The sequence below is a fragment of the Lissotriton helveticus genome, chromosome 7 (assembly GCF_964261635.1).
Source record: "Lissotriton helveticus chromosome 7, aLisHel1.1, whole genome shotgun sequence".
Classification (NCBI taxonomy): domain Eukaryota; kingdom Metazoa; phylum Chordata; class Amphibia; order Caudata; family Salamandridae; genus Lissotriton; species Lissotriton helveticus.
In genome coordinates this window covers 1,549,285,481-1,549,305,170 of record NC_136068.1, presented here as the reverse complement: position 1 = coordinate 1,549,305,170, position 19,690 = coordinate 1,549,285,481, and the positions used below count along the sequence as shown (strand labels likewise).

At 44.2% G+C, this 19,690-nt stretch overlaps 1 protein-coding gene across 2 annotated transcripts in view; it reads left to right on the top strand.

Annotated features, from left to right (window-relative positions):
* PPP1R12C (protein phosphatase 1 regulatory subunit 12C) overlaps positions 1–19,690 on the top strand; it is a 1,267,429-nt gene that overhangs the window by 539,521 nt on the left and 708,218 nt on the right. For both annotated transcript variants that reach the window (XM_078655015.1, XM_078655016.1), the window contains exon 9: positions 14,508–14,611. In XM_078655015.1, coding sequence (XP_078511141.1) covers positions 14,508–14,611 — 104 coding nt within the window. The remainder of the gene's footprint in view (positions 1–14,507; positions 14,612–19,690) is intronic.

The window sequence follows — 19,690 nt, the reverse complement described above, 5'->3', positions numbered from 1 at the left end:
GTTTTCTCTCTTCTCCGGCTGTTTGCTTTGCTTCCTTGTTGTTGCTTGTTTGTATTATGATGCTCTTCATATATTTGGGTTCGCATTTTCCCCATGTCCCCGTCAACATCCCACAGTAAGAGTCATAAGCGATCTGGGGCTTCTATAAAACTACTGCGGTTTCATGCAACTCCTCACGACCTCGTGCTGAGGACTCAGCGCACGAGTCGCTCCATTGCTTCCCTGCCTTTTTTTGTACTCTTTATAATGAAATATCGCTGCCGCACATTATTTTTAACCTGTAGTTTGATTGTGTTTTCTCCACAGAGACAGGTATGCATGTATTGCGCAAATGTGTATTTTGAAGCTCAGCTGCGGTATTGTCTTAAAAATGTAAGTTTCCAAGTCACTGACTCACTGTAGGTAGCCTTGCCTGACACTGCAAATAGTCCCACTCGTTGCCTTTCAGGCTAGCTTTTGTTTCCGCTGTGCTTCCCCCCCCCCATCTCACGCCCGAGCACGTGCACACGTACTCCCTGTGCATTATTTCACTTCAAACAATGAGGCTGCAGTTTGGTTTGTAGTTTCATTACCCGTCCGCATGTATACGGCGTGGCCCCTTCTCAGCCTTCCGCAGTTGGAAAAGAAAATATGCTTGCCTTCATAAATCCAATTAAAAAGGAAGCAGCATTTACATTTCACCCCCACTCCCCAGACCCACGTATAATGGCGCACGATGTCAGAAAACATGACGCGTGTTTTCACTTTGTGACAGAAACCATTACATTTAAAAATCCGTTACAGTTAGCTTAGACACATGATGAATGCCTCCCTAATCCTGCCATATATTATTACAGCTAAAAGGCGCTCGATGAAAAATATTTTGCGGTTATCAGCATTTATGGGCAAATGTGTTTTTGCAGTGATATATTGTATCTTTTATTTTCTCTTCATGTTATTGAGATGAAGGAACACACACACCGATTTAGTGCTTTTTAAAGGCTAGCATTATAGACGTACATGTTTATTACTGCAGGTTCCTAAGTAATGCGGCGCAGTTTTACATATGGGTGTGTGGGTCTCTATAGGTGGCACAGGCTGATGGGTGCTATGGCGACATCTCTTTTCCCTCGCGTCGTCACTGTCACTGCCGTCTCCCTTACCTTCTCCCATGCCTCTCTCTCTCCCACCCCTCAGACCTTCTCCCTACCCCCTCTCTGCCCCGGCTGCTTCACACCCTCATCGCCGCTCCGCCCCCTCCCCTGCCCGCCTTGTCGCATTTCTCCTCCCCCCTCCTGTTTTAAACTCTTAACACGTTGCATTCTGGAACTTTAATTTCCGCATTCCCATCAGAGACCCTCAGGTCACAAAAAGCAGAATGTCTTTGGCCATCATCTTGATCGGTATATTGAGAGAGGAGCATACAGGCACTGCGCTTGTCCAGAGGAGGCGGAGAGCGAGGCCCACTGCCTGCATGCGCCATCCGTGAAACGTGGACTTTGGTCGCGGCTTCCCACTCCAACACATCGTGTGATTCTGAGCAAATCATTTCCTATTGTGCACTAATCTGGTAGCGTATGTGCCACAGATGTTTTAAGAAGGTAGCAATTGGGGTCATTGCTGGGTGAGGTGGTTGTCACATTGCATGCATGAGTGAGTGCTGCAGATCAGGTGCAGAGCGTAGTGTACAGCATCAGACGCCAGTAGCGTCATAGTAGTCATATAAACATATGCAAGGACGGTACCGAGGGCTGGGTATAGCTCATCGCTTTATTGGCTTGCTGTCTGCAAGATAGCACAGCGAGTTGAATACTCCCTGCTGGCAAATATAGTGATCTGAAAGTCGCCATTTAAAATCCTGGCAATGCCGACCGAGCCTGTCATCCTTCTGAGGTTGGTAAAGTGAGTGGTAAAAGCAACATCTGTTATTTTACAGTGCTTATTTTATTGATACATTATTAGGGTGCTTTCAAACACCAGGTCTCGTATGAAACGCTCTCTCTATATGTGCAAGCATTATAGACATACATGTTTATTACTGCAGGTTCCTAAGTAATGCGGCGCAGTTTTACATATGGGTGTGTGGGTCTCTATAGGTGGCACAGGCTGATGGGTGCTATGGCGACATCTCTTTACCCTCGCGTCTTCACTGTCACTGCCATCTCTCTTACCTTCTCCCATGCCTCTCTCTCTCCCAGCCCTCAGACCTTCTCCCTACCCCCCTCTCTCTCTCTGTGTACCCTTTCTTTTTATGGCCCCTCTCAACGCTCTGCTATGTTGTCTCCATCCCTCAACTCTCTCACAGCATCACTCAGCTCAACCACAGCATCACTCCGCGCAACCACAGCATCACTCCGCGCAACCACAGCATCACTCAGCGCAACCACAGCATCACTCAGCATCACCACAGCATCACTGGTTCAAATATGTTCTCTCAATGTTTCAAGCTTTATTACAAATGTCAAAAAAGATGTTAATATTTCACTTCTGTTCTTGGATTTTCGTCACAATAAAATACACTGAACATAATCTTCACAAAAGTTATTTACAAAAGTTTAAGCTATTGCCATCATAAATTACAATAACTTTTAAAAAATCATTAATTATTGAAAAAAACAATTAAAAGCCATTATTATTTGTTATTTCAATACATGTAAATCACGTAAATACAACACATATTGCATTACAAATGCTATAGGTGTCACATTTGCGAAAGTTATAACTTTTGGCATTTTAAATGACAGATATTAATTTCGCTATTTTCAAAACCAACACATAAATAAAAAATGTGTCATTTAAAATACCAATAGCTCAAACTTTCCTAATGCGAGACCTATTGGCAACGCCAGTGCTTGTTAAGATTCCGTCTCAAACTCGATATGCAGATTCATGGGCGATGGTTTCGCCCAACGAACGATGTCAGTTTTTGAGACGCTTCTCTTTTTATGAGAAAATCTGCTTGGACATTGATTAGTTCTACTTTTAATTTTTTTTAATGCATAACGTATAACTTCAACCAGTGAATACTATTTGGTATGTTCTTTAATTCTCTTCAAGTCTTCTTAAAATGTCATCTTTAGTGAATTTGCAACGTGTGTGTGTGTTTATGTGTAACTTTGACCATTTGTATTTGTAGTAGGTAGACTTATGTGCTTACTACCATTTGTATGCGGTTTTAGAGTTTATCTGTTTGTATCTTATGTTATTCATGTACTCTGATAAAGTCCTTATGTAATGTAATTGGTTCTATCAGACATCTTCGGGTAAAGTTTGTGTTAAATAAAAACGCATACATTAATCACCTGTTGTCGAAATGTGAACTTTACTCGAGGATTGTGAGTGGAATGAAAAAATTGAAAGGGGGGGTCTCTAAAAGGGTTACTTACATTTAAGTGTGGGGTGGGGCACTCTTTACGGAGATGCATTGGCTAGGTTAAAATAGCGCATGTCTCTTCCCCCCCCCCTGCACCCTCACACTCACCCCGTCACCCTCACACCCCCTCACCCTCACACGCTCACTCACCCTCACACACCCTCACTCGCCCTTACAGCCTCACACCCCTCACCCTCACAACCCTCTCACCCTCACAACCCTCTCTCCCTCACCCACCACATCACTCAGGAACACCACCGCGTCACTCGGGGACACCACCGCGTCACTCGGGGACACCACCGCGTCACTCGGGGACACCACCGCGTCACTCGGGGACACCACCGCGTCACTCGGGGACACCACCGCGTCACTCGGGGACACCACCGCATATCACTCGGGGACACCACCGCATATCACTCGGGGACACCACCGCATATCACTCGGGGACACCACCACATATCACTCGGGGACACCACCACATATCACTCGGGGACACCACCACATATCACTCGGGGACACCACCACATATCACTCGGGGACACCACCACATATCACTCGGGGACACCACCACATATCACTCGGGGACACCACCACATATCACTCGGGGACACCACCACTCATCACTCGGGGACACCACCACTCATCACTCGGGGACACCACCACTCATCACTCGGGGACACCACCACTCATCACTCGGGGACACCACCACTCATCACTCGGGGACACCACCACTCATCACTCGGGGACACCACCACTCATCACTCGGGGACACCACCACTCGGGGACACTACCACTCATCACTCGGGGACACTACCACTCATCACTCGGGGACGCTACCACTCAGGGACACCACAACATCAGCTAACAATTCACAAACAATGTTCATATACCAATTGCAAATTAAAAAAAAATTAATGCAAAGCATTGTCATTTACAATGCCAGTAACTCAAACTTTAATGCTGCGAGACCTATTGCATTGTAAATGCTTGTTTTTTTCAGCCATCGGGCTCCGATGTGATTTTTGCTCTGTCCCATTACCGATTTCCTTTCGACTATCATTCCTTGATTCTACCGTCGGTATCTTCGATCGCGATTTCCTTCATACTCGTGTCGAAAAAGTTTGCACTTGTCGATTCTGGCGATCGTCGGGCCGTTGGGCTCAACTGCGCCACTGGGCCTTTGGCTCATGGAAAGAACACCCTTCAAGAAGTGCCCTCAGTGTGGATACAAATTTCCCCACACTGCTCTACATGAGGTGTGCAATCTGTGCTTGTCCCCAGAGCCGAGAGCTGAGATTGCCAGCCTGTGCTACGTTCCGGTCTCAGAAAATTATCAGAGACCGTCGAGCTCGAAGAGTCATGGCACAATCCTCTTCATCGGCACCAGACATCGTCGAAGATACTCCAGTCGATCTAGTTTCTGAAGAACAGCAAGAAGAAGTTTTTGTTTCTGGAGCAGAGGATTCAGCTTCCGGAGCCGAAGGACAATCAGACGATGACGATCCCCTTCCAGCTGGTCAACAGGTTGTGAGGACGTCGACCCTGCTCACACCCCCATACAGGGCCAGACTTCGGTTCCACCTTCGGGTCGAGGTGCACACCGATCACAAACTTCCAACACCCCACCTTCCGGCCCAGCAACGAGGACTACCAAAAAGCCTCTAGGTGACTCGGGCTCGAGTGAGCCTGTCTGTCCAGATAAACAGAAAGTCATTTAACCAAAACTAACCCTGGCACTGAAGAAAACCTCGGTACCTAAAACGGTCGAGCCGAAAACAAGCTCCGCACCGAAACCAATTTTCCACACCGAAAAATATCGAACCAAAGCCAACTCCAGTACCGAAAGAAGTTGAATCAAAGTCCACTTCGGCCCCGAAACACACTTCGGCACCTAAAGTTGTTGACCCGAAACGTGCTTAGGAACCAAAAACTCTGGATCTGAAAACATCCGAACAAAAAACACGACCCGAAGAAAGATTCTTACCACAAGTCTTCGGAACCGAAACCAAAATCCGCTCCAAAGACTGTAATAGACACTGCTGAACCTTCTAAACACCTCGGCCCCAAGCAAGAAAAGTCGGTGCCGAAAAAGGATGCTTCCACAGAAGAGCTTTTCCGTCCAGACCCAAAACAAGACTTCTTATTCATCCAAAGACTGGACATGTCATTACTGTGCCTGCTAAAAGGAAGTAGGACCCTCCCACCACACCTCGAGTTCCTCTCAAAAAGAATGCTCAAACTTCCCCTATAAGGGTACCTTCACCACTTCCAGAGGTACCAAACCTTGACATTTCCCCTGCACATTCACCAGTCATCCTACACAGCTCTGCACCAGCAGATGATGATGATGATGAGGGTGATTACTCAGGGGGATAGAAGATGAGCAACCCCTAGATGACCCAGATGATCTTCCTGGACCATCAGACGATCCTTGGGACGATTATAATGCACCAGATGCTCCAGAACTGCCACAAGATGATGCATACCCTTCTAGGCCATCTCATCCAGATTACACTATCGGGTTTACACAACTCATTCATAGAGCAGCAACCTATCGTGGGGTCGATCTACACACACATCCACTAGAAGACGACTTCCTTATGGACACACTATTACCGTCACATAAAACCACAGTCATATTACCAATGCTTAAAGGGGTTCTAAAGCACGCACATGAGGTATTAAGAGACCCCTTTAGGGCCAGGGTATTTAATCCCAGATTAGAAAAAAAGTATAAAGCAGCTCCAACTGACCCAGCCTATATCAAAGGCTAGCTGCCATTAGACACATTAATAGTCTCAAACGCCAGGAAAAGAGCTAATTAACAGACAACAGGGGATGCTCCACCCCCGGTAAACAGCTTACCACAATTATTTTTCCCTGCAGGGAATCACAACGCGGTCGTTACCACGACCACGTCGTGATTTCACATACCATTAGTCCGCAAGTCGGAACAACGACTTGCAGGGGGTGGAGGGGGGGGGAGGAGTTGGATTTTAAATCCAGCACCTTCCCTTGAGTTGGAATAGTAAATTATACTATTCCAACTTCCAGCGCCCCCTTCCGCAAGTCGTTGTTCCCACTTGAGGAGTAATAGTATGGCGAATCACGTTGTGAATCCCTGCGGGGAAAAAGAATGCGGTATGTCATCATATATTCTCCACCCCCTGATAAAGAGTCCAAACGTTTAGATGCTTCAGGCAAACGCATGATCTCTCAAGCAGCCAACGTCTGGCGAATTGCTAACACCCAAGCTCTTTTAGCAAGGTATGATAGGGCTCACTACAATGAGCTTGAAACCCTTATGCAACAATTGGCAGACAAATATAAAACCAGGGTTTCTGACTTAATACAGGAAGGTAAGGTCATTACTCATACTTCCATGCGTTGAGCTTTGGATACTGCTGATACAGCCTCAAGGACAATAAATACCGGCATACTTTTACTTAGGCATGCCTGGCTGCGCATCTCTGGTTTCAAAACAGAGGTACAAACCAGCATTCTTAATCAACCTTTTGACCATCAACATCTTTTTGGTCCGACAGTTGATAATGCACTAGAGAAAATGAAGAAGGATACTGACACTGCAAAGTCCATGGGAGCTTTACAAACTCAGACTTCCAGAGCATCCTTTCGTCGCTCTTCTTACAGAAATTTTCCAACCGATACCGCCTCCTCTCCTTACAAAGCACCCACCCAAACCTCGCCCAATAGACGTTATTACAGAGGGAGATATAGAGGTAACCACACTAAAGGCAGAGGTAACAACAACCGCAATGCCTCCACTCCCAAGCAGTGACTTCCCTCCCCTCCAGTCGGGGGAGATTACAACAGTTCCTACCTGTCTGGAACTCCATCACAACAGACAGGTGTGTGAGACAAATAGTTAAGTCAGGTTATTGCCTGGGGCTCACTTCCACTCCTCCAACAATACCACCCAGACACCGTCCGATGTCACAAGATCATCTCACACTCCTAGAACAAGAAGTTGCCACACTACTGCAGAACAATGCAATAGAATCAGTTCCAGTACACCATCAAAATACAGGAGTTTACTCCCTATATTTCCTTATTCCCAAAACGAACGGCTCCCTCAGACCTATACTAGACCTGAGACCCCTAAATCTTTACATACAATTGGACCACTTCCATATGGTCACATTACAGCAGGTCCTTCCTCTGTTAAAACAAGGCGACTTCCTTTTGCCCTAGATCTCAAGGATGCCTACTTCCACATTTCCATTCACCAAGCTCACAGAAAGTACCTTCGGTAAGTACTGGGCGGTCCGCATTACCAGTTAAAAATCCTCCCTTTCGGAGTGACTACAGCACCTCGAGTTTTCACAAAGTGTCTCGCAGTAGTGGCGGCACACTTGAGAAGGGTAACAACATGCATGCCTTCCCATATCTCGACGACTGACTAATAAAAGCCAAGTCATACCACCAGTGCGTGCAGCACACCCACCAGACCATTCACCTGCTACACAAACTCAGGTTTTAAATCAAATAAAGTCACATCTCCAACCATCCCTGTCTCAACAGTATCTGGGTGCCACGATAAGAGACTTCCAAAGCACTTGCATCCCCCAATCCAGCAAGAATACAAAGTATGAAAGCTCTTATGCAAAAATTCCAACCGCGACACTCCCTACCAGCCCGAGTGTTCATGCAATTAATTGGAATGATGGCGTCTTGCATCTTCGTAGTACCGCACACAAGACTCCAAATGCGCTCCCTGCAAGAGTGCTTTGCAAGCCAATGGAACCAGGCGCAACAACAGTTAACAGATCTGGTGGTGGTGGACGGTGGGACCCATAGCTCTCTGCAGTGGTGTAACACCAAAAACATTTCCATAGGACGGCCGTTCATAGAGCCAGTTCCACAGGTGGTGCTAACCACGGACGCATCCCTCGCCGGATGGGGAGCTCATTTAGCAGAGCACACAGTACAGGGCACATGGACACCACAGCAAAAGCTACTCCACTTAAACCATCTGGAATTGGTAGCCATTTTTCTAGCTCTAAAGTCATTTCAACATTACTAATCAGGCAAGGCTGTCTTATTCCGCACAGACAATAGGACAGCCATGTACTACATCCAAAAACAAGGAGGAACACACTAATTACAACTCTCCCGGCTGGCGCAGAGCATATGGAGGTGGGCCATTCCTCAAATATATTAGCAGAACATCTACCAGGAGTTCACAATCAGGTTGTGGATCTGTTAAGTCGTCAGAGACAACAGATACACAAGTGGGTACTTCATCCCCAAGTTCTTCAACCTTTCTTTCAGAAGTGGGGACAACCAGTGATCTGTTTGCCACACACCTCAACTCCAAATGCCCAAGCTTCTCCACCAGGTATCCACGCCCATTGTCCAAAGGCAATGCAATATGGATGAGTTGGTCAGACAGATTTATGTACGGTTTTCCGCCTCTCCCACTCATTCCGTTAGTTGTGCGCAAGTTACAGTAACACTCCCTCACATTGATTCTCATTGCACTAACATGGGCAAGGCAACCGTGGTACACCACACTACTAGAGCTATCGGTTGTACCTCATCAGAAACTAAAACTCTCTCTACACCTGCTAACAGAACCGTGGAGAAATCATGCATCCGGAACCCATGCAGCTCAACCTAGCGATTTTTGGCTCCTGAGGTCCTAGAATTTGGTTATCTGAATCTCCCGGCTGATTGCATGAATGTTATAAAAGAAGCTAGACGTCCCACCACTAGGGCATGCTATGCAACCAAGTGGAAGAGGTTTGTTGTGTAATGCACCAATAACTAGATGTTTCCATCCAAAACATCATATGCTATTTGCTCCATCTACAAAGATGCAATTTAGCGGACTCCTCAATCAGGTTACATCTTGCTTCTATAACAGCTTACCTTCAAAACAGATAACATCTGTCATTATTCAGAGTTCCTGCCATCAAAGCATTCATGGAAGGCCTCAAAAGAATATAAAGTGTGAACAAACAAGGACCCCCTGGGTAGTGATAGCTAGAGACTCCTAGGGCAGGGTAAATAAAATATGTGTACAAAAACTTCCTAGGCAATCAAAGCAGCAGACCACAGATAATTGGACCAAATAGAACAGGGAATAGGCAAACACTCACGAATAAACATTAATAAAAAATAATCATGATTTTAATTAACACATTAAAAATCATATAAAGAACAGGGTGTTCAAATTATATGACAAGCAATAACAGAAATTAGTACAATATACACTATTTGCAAGATAAAAAGACACCGACAAGATTATACAGTGTCTACAATAAAAAATGCAACCAAATTACTCGACGCGCGTTTCGGCGAGAACGCCTTCTTCAGGAGCCGCACTGGAGCCAGCTGATAATAGGTTCGGGTATACTGATCCCAGAGGTACAACTGATAGGAAAGGCTGCCCCGAGATGAAGATGGTTCCTGCGGCAATACCGGAATGTGGCGTGCCGTCGATCAAATGTAAAAATCAATCAGCTGGCTCCAGTAGCGTTTATCAAGGAGTATCTATCCAACAAATATTACAGATATTTATCTGTTTGTGCAGATTTATCGACTACAAATGCTTTTTTTAAAAAATCACTATCTCCATGCCATCCTAGTTGAGCATCGCCATTTGAACGCATTTTAAAAAGACATTTTGCTGATACATCAAGGAAATCCCATTTATCTACACGCCCCATTTGTTCATGACACTTCATAAACAGGAATTCTTTCTTGACACAGATATATTGCTACCGTGTCACCTGTTTGAAGATAACATCTTTCATCTACCTACATGTAATCGTAACTTGCGGCTCCTGAAGAAGGCGTTCTCGCCGAAACGCGCGTCGAGTAATTTGGTTGCATTTTTTATTGTAGACACTGTATAATCTTGTCGGTGTCTTTTTATCTTGCAAATAGTGTATATTGTACTAATTTCTGTTATTGCTTGTCATATAATTTGAACACCCTGTTCTTTATATGATTTTTAATGTGTTAATTAAAATCATGATTATTTTTTATTAATGTTTATTCGTGAGTGTTTGCCTATTCCCTGTTCTATTTGGTCCAATTATCTGTGGTCTGCTGCTTTGATTGCCTAGGAAGTTTTTGTACACATATCTCAAAAGAATATATCCTCCCAGAGTACCGCCCTCCCCTGTATGGAATCTAAACATTGTTCTCACTAGGCCTATTGGTCCTCCATTTGAACCCTTGCATAAGTGTGACTTACATTTACTTTCATGGAAAGTTGCTTTTTTTATTGCTATTACTTTACTCGGAAGAGTAAGTGAGATCCAGGCATTAACAGTTCAAGAACCATTCTTGCAACTCCATCACAACAAAGTGGTTCTAAAGACAAATGCCAAATTCCTTCCAAATGTCATTTCACTGTTCCATCTGTCTATTGATATGCCAGTATTCTTCTCCCAACCTCATACAGTTGCTGAAAGAGCTCTCCATACATTAGATGTCAAAAGAGCTCTCCTCTACTATATTGATAGGACAAAGCCATTTCGTAAAACAGAACAGCTTTTTGTGTCCTTTTCTCCTCCACATAAAGGTAATCCCATCTCAAAAACTGGGATTGCAAGGTGGATTGTCAAATGCCTTCAAATTTGCTACCAGAAAGCAAAACGCACTCTATCCATTTCCCCATGGTCTCATTCTATCCGTAAACTAGGGGCATCTATGGCATTTTTAGGGAACATTCCCGAAAGCACTACTGTGTAGATGTGCAAGCAAAACAAGCTAGTGTGGGCCAGGATGTACTCAAATCACTATTCCACACCACTGCAACAGATAACTAAGGGAGAGAACTGCTATGCAATCAATGCACTAGTGTGTGATCTGCAGCCCGTATGCCTCGAACGGAAAATGCTACTTACCAGTATGCATCTGTTCTTGGCATGTAGGGCTGCAGATTCACACACGCCCACCCGCCTGCCTGGCTACCTTTATCTGTTCCAGTAATATCTTAATTAGATACACTATACATGGACATCTTTCTGTTCTCACAAAACTCCATAATTTTCCCTAATGGCGAAGAACAATCTGAAGATGGAGTCTATGCCTATGCGCACTGTGCTCCACAGAAGGAGTCATCTACCATACAAAGACTCTTCCAGGACAACAACAAAGTGTAATCTTCCGGGCCCACCACCAGATGGCGATCTATGCACTAGTGTGTGAATCTGCAGCCCTACATGCCAAGAACAGATGCTCTGTCCGTCGGTACCCCTGGACTGATCCTGAGCCGAGGGCTCAGGATCAGTCCAGGGGTACCGACGGACAGAGCGGGGCCTCCAACCCTGAGCAGTGGCCAGGATGAGGTGAGGCTTTCTGCCAAGCATTTTTGAGAAAGAATCCTAAATACTTTATGAAACAGACATCCCCCGTCTGGAAAATCCAATGTACGGTAGGATGTTTGGTATCATTTATTTGTGTTAATTTTTGCTTTTTTCACTAAGCTTAGGTTAAGCTTAATTGCAGTAGTGTTTAAGAGGTCCTGACGAAAGCCCGGTAGGCTTAACTTTCCTACAATGGCTGAAACATGTTGACCAAATACCATCCTTAATAGACAGTTATTGTGTCAAACTGTCTCACCCTCATTTTAATTTTGACACCATGATTTTCCCTAATAAAGTTTTCCTTAAATCATGGTAGCCAATTTTACATCTCACTTTTTGATTCTTTTTGCACACATTTCTTCTCACTGCAATTTAACATCCCACACCATTCCAAACTGATTTGATTTTTGGTATGATCCATCACTGGTGGTTCCTTGGGTTTGGAGAAGCACATAATTCCTACAGGTGTGTGGCTCCCTAACCGGACCATCTTTGGTTCTATCCCAGATGATGAAGCTCTGCCATATGGGTGGGCTGATGGGATTCATTTCCTTTTTGTTGTACACACTTTACAGGTAGACACAGTCCATCACATTTTTTCTTTGCCCCCATAAGTTGTACAGACCATTGACAGTCCTTTTGTGTTGTTAAGTCTATTAAACCGCCAAGTGGTTTACTTTTGGAGGTGTGGTAACCATCCCCGCTCTTCCTGAGCACCACCTTACGAACTGTCACAGAACTTTGACCTGGACTTGCTGTGCGCTCGTTTTAACTGTTACCACTGTATTGTAATGCATATAGTAGTCCAGAGATCTATACCTCACTTCATTCCAAAGGTGGTGTCACATTTCCATGTGAACCAGAAAAATGCACTACACGCTAGATCTGAATGAAGTAATGTATTTCTTGCAAGAAACAAAACCACTAAAAAGAAGTAAGCAGTTTTTTGTGGCACCAGAGACTAGGTCTTTGTGTTAAAAGGGACCATTATAAGATGGATAGTGCAAACCATTCAAATCTTACATCCTAGTGGATAAAACACTTGATAATAAACCTGTGTGAATATCCATGAAAATCATGCAGTACACTTTTTGCAAAGAAGAATACATTACATCACAGCCTCCCTCAAAACTGAAATACCACTGCATAATCTATGCATAGGATCCTTATACAGAACATGTTTTAAGCTGTATAAGGAAAACGTTACTGAACTATATCAATAGTTTTGCAGTTTTCTTGATTCACATGCGAACCCACCCAGTTCTCCAAAAAAGGTACAGGGGATTAGCAAAGGTCAAAGCTCCAGAACAAAGTTACATGCTATGCGACAGCCCCAGCAGTGCAAAAAAGAATCTGAAGATGCTAACAACTTCCTGGGAAATTGTGAACTTTCTTTTAACTTAACGAGGATAGCTCTCTCCACTTCTGGCTGACACCCATAGTAGAAGAGAAGGACGAAATTGGGGAATGTTCTGGCCCAACCACTAGATGGTGAAATAGTTGGGTGAGAAACTTTGTAAAATATCATCTTTCAGAAAGCTTGGCAAATATACTTGCTCTTTATGAAAATCCACTTGTTACATTTGGTCCATGAAATGATTATGGCAGAATTCTCATTATATCAAAGTGCTAATATTATCTTTGTTTATTCTAGTGCTCGTTTTATGTCTGGGTTTGGATTCTGACCAGGCTCTGAATATTCTAATTTTTTTATTATACTTAATGCAGAATATACCAGGGTTCTATTTATCAAATATTTGAATATTCGCCAACTCTTTTAATGAATGGACTTCGTTTATAGCAGCTTTTTGATCGAACTAGAAGACTGAATATGCGAGAACGTTTGTTATGCTGCAGTTTTGATCATAGCAGAGTTCATGATATCATTATTATGTCTGTACCATTGTTCTCTTTTCTTTAGTTTCTGAGGAAAGTTTCTTGTGAATTGTTTTACACATTTACTTTTAAGCACTCACTCTATTTTAGATATTTTTTACTGTACATAAATCCAGATTAGATTTGTAATCCAGCCTAGGTTGCAAATTGAGGAAGGGATATCTACCTCAGCAAGCACTTTTCTTTGGTCTTCACTTCCCTTGTTTGCCATAACTGTGAGCATATACCACGTGCTAGATCTATGACTGGTTTACATTTTATATCCGAATGAACTCTACAAGCCGTTGTTAGTCTAAATGTTATTTGCCCCATTATCATGTAAACATGGTTTACACATTCAAAAGTTTGTTTTGCCGTCCTAAAAGGATTTTCTGACAAAGATTTTTGTGTAAGCATAAATTCTCACGGGCTATGGAAGCAGGTGGAACATAGTACCTCTGGATTTGGTGTGGTCTTAGAGTGTGTCCATCCACAGACTTGTATGTGTAAGAGCATTCTCTAACCCTTCTCAACCCTTTCCCATCCTGGAAATTCACACCTGAGAAGGGAAGGAGTAAAATGTGTTGTAAGATGATCAGAAACAGCCCCCTTCAAAAAATGAACATGGGATGTAGGGAAAATGTTTCCATTGGGGAAAACATGTTTTTACAGGTGGATTGGATGTGTACTCATTGTTTAGGTTTTTGCATGCACAAATGTGTAAAGTTTCTCAGGCGATAATGATCTTTACAAACATTTGCTTGAAGTATGATTTCCTGGCCTACTTCTGTAAACGCTTGTGAATTCTGAAAGCTTTAAATCTGCACCAATGAACTTTAGTTGTTGAAGTGTAGTAGCAATATATTTATTGGGCTCACTGTGCAGACTGCATTGGCTGTGTTTACCAGAAGATTAACTCTTAATTTCTCCTCTTACAGAGGAAATAAAGAAGAAAGTAGAAACAAATGACAGCAACGCTCTGAATGGTGTTGCCATTGGACCACCAACAGGAGAAGTCAGTCCCACGCCTTCCAGTCTGAAAGTAAGATCACTGCCAGTTCCCAATCAGTCACTTAACGTTCACATGTTGAAAGATTTGCATGTCTCTCAGTAAACTGTTTTCTTTCTTTTCCTAATGCCCCATCCCCTATTAAGATCACCCTCCTCTGTCTGTGATTCTGCATTGACATTGAACATGCTTAGCATGATACAGCTACCTTGCTTCACAAGAGCTCCCTTTCCTTTGCACGCTTTTGCATTGTTTTGAAGAAAAGTATATTGGGTTCTGCATTGGCTTTGAGCAGGATGAACCCTATGAACCCTTGCACTGCCTTTGACATAGGTTATCCAGAAGATATTGTAATCTGCTGTGTGAGAACTGACTGTAGCACATCTGAATCCCTTCTTCCCAATAGTTAGCATGTTGTAGATGAAAAAAATACTCTGGTTATCAGCCATTCATGAACAAAAGCCTTTCTGTTAAATTTGTAAGCTTTTGCATATCGCCTGTATTGACAATAATACTTAAGTAAATGTTTCTATTCATTCATTTGCAATAGCAGTTTTCTAGCAGACCCCTTGATCACCTTTTTTTAAATTGTGACCAGGCAGGAGTTTTTAAGATTGATCTTCAATGGAAGGCCCAGTATTGAATGCACATAAGCACTCCATCAGTACTACTCCCAATAGTTTATTAATTGGCTTTCAAATGCTGGGTGACCACATTAAGTAAAGCATATGACTGACTCCAGTTTTTCTTGGAATTGGTCTCTATAGTTAATTGTTGAAATGTTAACTCTTCTTCTACTCTTGCCTTTTAAATGTTCCTTTCCCTCACTCTGCAGTAGACACGCACCCCACACTTGCAGGATTTTAACTGTGTGAAGATGTGCCCAAACTATTGAGCTGCCCAGTGATTGTAGAGTAGCTTTTTTCCTGTCATTGTGTTTAACGCAGCCTGGACCCGTCCGCCTGTCTCCAGCCGCCGACCGCCTGTAAATCAACGAGGAGCGGGGCCGCCTGGAGGAGACCGGCGAGGGACCGAAAACTACATCACCCAGCAGCCTTCACTGGGGTCCAGCGTCACCACAGAGCGCCAAGCGGCGCTTTAAAATCACATCAGCCCGGTCGAGTGGGCGACCCGTTTTGCAGACTAAAGAAGCATCTCCACTGACCACGAGGCACGGACAGAGAGACCGAGGGAACTGTTTAACGCAGCCTGGACCCGTCCGCCTGTCTCCAGCCGCCGACCGCCTGTAAATCAACGAGGAGCGGGGCCGCCTGGAGGAGACCGGCGAGGGACCGAAAACTACATCACCCAGCAGCCTTCACTGGGGTCCAGCTTCACCACAGAGCGCCAAGCGGCGCTTTAAAATCACATCAGCCCCGTCTCGCGGGATGCGAGCGGGACGCCCGGAGCGAAGCCCGGGCAAAGGGCGGGCCCTCTGTGGCCCTCCGGGGACCGAGGAGGCCGGGACGGGGCTATTCCCCTGAGACTCTGCCTAGCTGTCATCTATCAAGGTAAACACCAAATGCTATTTCCATCTTCCGCACTTGCAAGTCGTTATTCTTCCATCAGCAATATTGCCTATAGCTTACAATAACCCTGCGAAGATGAATAAATGTCGAAACACTCCCGTGACCACAAGATCCGCAACTAGATTGAAAGACGTCACCAATAGCCCTCTACCCAAAATAACCGCCATAGACTTAATGCTACAAAAAACTATCAATGTAGTGGCGGATGCTATTCAGGACTCCGAAAGACGCCTCTCACTTACCCCAGATCTGTTTCCCGGACCTCTCATTACACACTACTGGTAATATTAACACTCTGGACAATACTATAAATTCACAGGAGTCCATCCTAACATTGTCATTCACAGGGCTCCCTAGTCCTCAAACAAGAGACAACACACAAACAGCTTTGCCTACATCATCTACAGGCAACAGTAGGAACAATAGCCTTGCGCTACCTGGTGAAAATGGCAGTAACACCCATCTGTCACCTATAGCCCACTTACACTTAGCAGCCCCCTCCCCGGGGGGTTTAACATCTACAACGACGAAACCTGCTACTAAAGTCAGTCGCTTGATAAAGAGCAAAACTAGGCCTATTGGCTCACGAGGTAATATTAAGTCATCTATAGCTAAAAAACAAAAATCTCACCTCAAGGCTAAACACTTTAACTTAGTTAAAGACATCTGGTCTACCTTCAGACTGGCCAAACCTGCCCCAGAAACAGTGACCTCATGTCCCTTTATAAGTAGTCAAGACCCAGATCTGATCGTGAATAAAGAGCCGACAGTACCCACAAATATCCCTATACATCCCACAGTCAAGGCTGATCATACAATGATAAATACAAAATCACTCTTGAGTGATCTTGAAAGCCTAATTAAGTCCCTCCTGCTACCCATCAGTGAGAGAGTCCTTAATATCGAGAACGCTTTAGGAAAGTTTGAAAGGGCCCAAAATGATGCTACATCTACCTTGCTTAAAACACTGAAGGTATCACAACCAACTTCTACCTTCACACCAGCCAGTAATTCCCTCGCTTTGACCAGTAATAAAAACCTTAGGGCAAAAAAAGCCATCGCTATCCCTACCTCTGCTAGTAAGCGAAACCTGTCAACATGTCAGGAAAAGACCCCTCCAATCATCCCAGCGACAATTCAAGACAGAGGTATTAACATATCCCACCCAGTGGCAGCCATACCAAGTAGCACGCAAATTTCACCTGACGCTGAGATAGAAGATTGTGAATGGGCTGCTGAAAGCTCCCCGATTATAATAGTAACTACCCAGGTAGAACAAACGAGACCAACTAAAAATCTCAAACAGGGTATACCTATAAAACAATCGGGTGTTACCCTGACAAAATCGGCGGTAGCTAAAAGACCACTTCATGTTAACCTCCCGCCTGAATCTAGTCCGTACACCATTGTAATGATTGGTGTACCTAAATTGGTGGGGGACAGGGTAGAATCCCATGGGGACCTAAAAAACAAGGTGAGCCATTGGCTCACAACTCATAGACCGATCCCCAAACATATTAACGGCCATATTGCACAGGTAAGAAGAGTAGATTGGGTGGGAAACAGATTTAAATCGACCGAGGGTGACTATCGTGGTAACCTTGGGGGACAGTCGTGCTGCTAGCTTTATAAGTAGCTGGAAAAGTGGTGTGACAAACAGCTTGATTCGCACCATGGCCTTAAGTTACTTTTACCCAAATAACCTTGGTCATTACCCAACACAAGTACAGCCAACTTACGGACAAGAGGGGTTGCTTGAGCCAACAGTTGATAACCAACCTAGGGCCCATACATTGCCTACTGGCCCACATACCCGAATAAATTTCACTGACTACAGGCATGAACACTCATGGTTGAGCAGGCCTAGTAGCCATCCTAGTAGATACCAGGAGAGAAGTGAGTTTTTTACTCGCCCTCAACAGCAGCTCTATTCATACCCCCATTATCTAGATACACAATATGGGGTCCCCATTTCTAATAGATTTGATGCTTTTTATGACACCGATTACTTAGATGAGATCGATTGACAAATTGTATCTCTATCTTCCTACTCTATTTCCACTGAGCCCCAAACTAAGGCAGCTCCCATATATAGAATATCAAGCATCAGTCCAGAGTGCATAAATGTTTCCTCTCCAGAGGCCAGTGAAGCGCCTATGGCAGCTCCCATAGTACAATCTTACGAAAACACACTGATCGTGAATGGGTGTAGTCATTCATGTACCTCAAACCAAACCCAACGCATAGTGCCCAGTGGAGTAAAGAAGTCTTCAACCACCAGCAATGTAACGCAAGCACACTTAATAACGGATCATGGGGTCCAAGTAAACTCTTTATCTACAGATAAGGCTCAGATAGTAGGCTTGGGCCTCATTGAACAACGCTCCATACATCTTTTATCCTGGAACATAGCCGGTCTAGCCGTTAAAGTTAACGACCCAGCGTGGTTAGCCTATGTAAAAAATTACACAATCTTATGCTTTCAAGAAACCTGGTCAGTAGAAGAAAATGTACACATTGAGGGCTTTCAAAGTTTTTTCTTACCAGCAGCCCCATCAAACAGTGGAAGATCTAAAGGGGGACTGGCAACTTATATAAGCCTCGCACTTAGCTGCCAGGTCTCAAACAGAACATTGGACAATAGGCATATTCAAACCTTAGTGCTCAGGAATGGTAAAAAGGCACTGACCCTTATTAATTTCTACAATGCTGTGTCATCAAATAAGGAGTGTAATATTCTTAATTTACAAAACTTTTTACAAGCAAAAGCGGACAGGCTACCTCGAAGCATCATCATCGCCGGAGACTTTAACGCTTATCCCTGTGGCAACCCTGAAACGACACCTATTGGCCTCTTAGGCTGCAACAATAGGTCTGGCTTTCACTTCGATCATTCACCTCGAGGCACTTGTGTTAACAACTTAATTGATGGTAGGAATCTAACCGTCACAATGACCACGCTGGAGGACTCACATATATTTAATGTCCCTACGTACAAAGGCCACGGTAAAGGCTCCTACATAGACCACATGTTTCTTTCAAGGGATCTCGTTGATTTAGCCACTGACTTTGAAATTCAAACAAGCATCTTCAGTGACCATAATCCTTTGTCGATTAGGATTGGAGGAGGTCTTTTTGAACTTAGGAAGCCCCGACCTGATCATGGCGTCCTAAAACCTATCAATGGAAATCGTCGCCTGAAGTGGTCAAAGGTTAACAGTGACTCCTTGTATAATTCAATTAACACCAGCTGTGGTAGTGACCTAGACCTTTGTGTTTCTCCATCCACTTTGCCCGAAGCGACTGATTGCCTTTGCTGCTGTCGTCGACAAAATTGGCCAATTGTTATCTGTACCAATAAAGGGTCATCATGAACACCAACCAGGGTGGTTTGACCAAGCCTGTTCAAAGGCCGGACGAGATTTAAAAAAAGCACTTAAGGCCACCCCAAGAGACCCTGTTCTTATAAAGTCTCTGCGATCTAACTACAAGACAGTCCTGGTAGCCCGGAAAAAAAAGTAAAAATTGGTGTTTGGGAGAAGCTATGCGATCCTGCAATTCTGGGCAATAGCTCCAAGTTTTG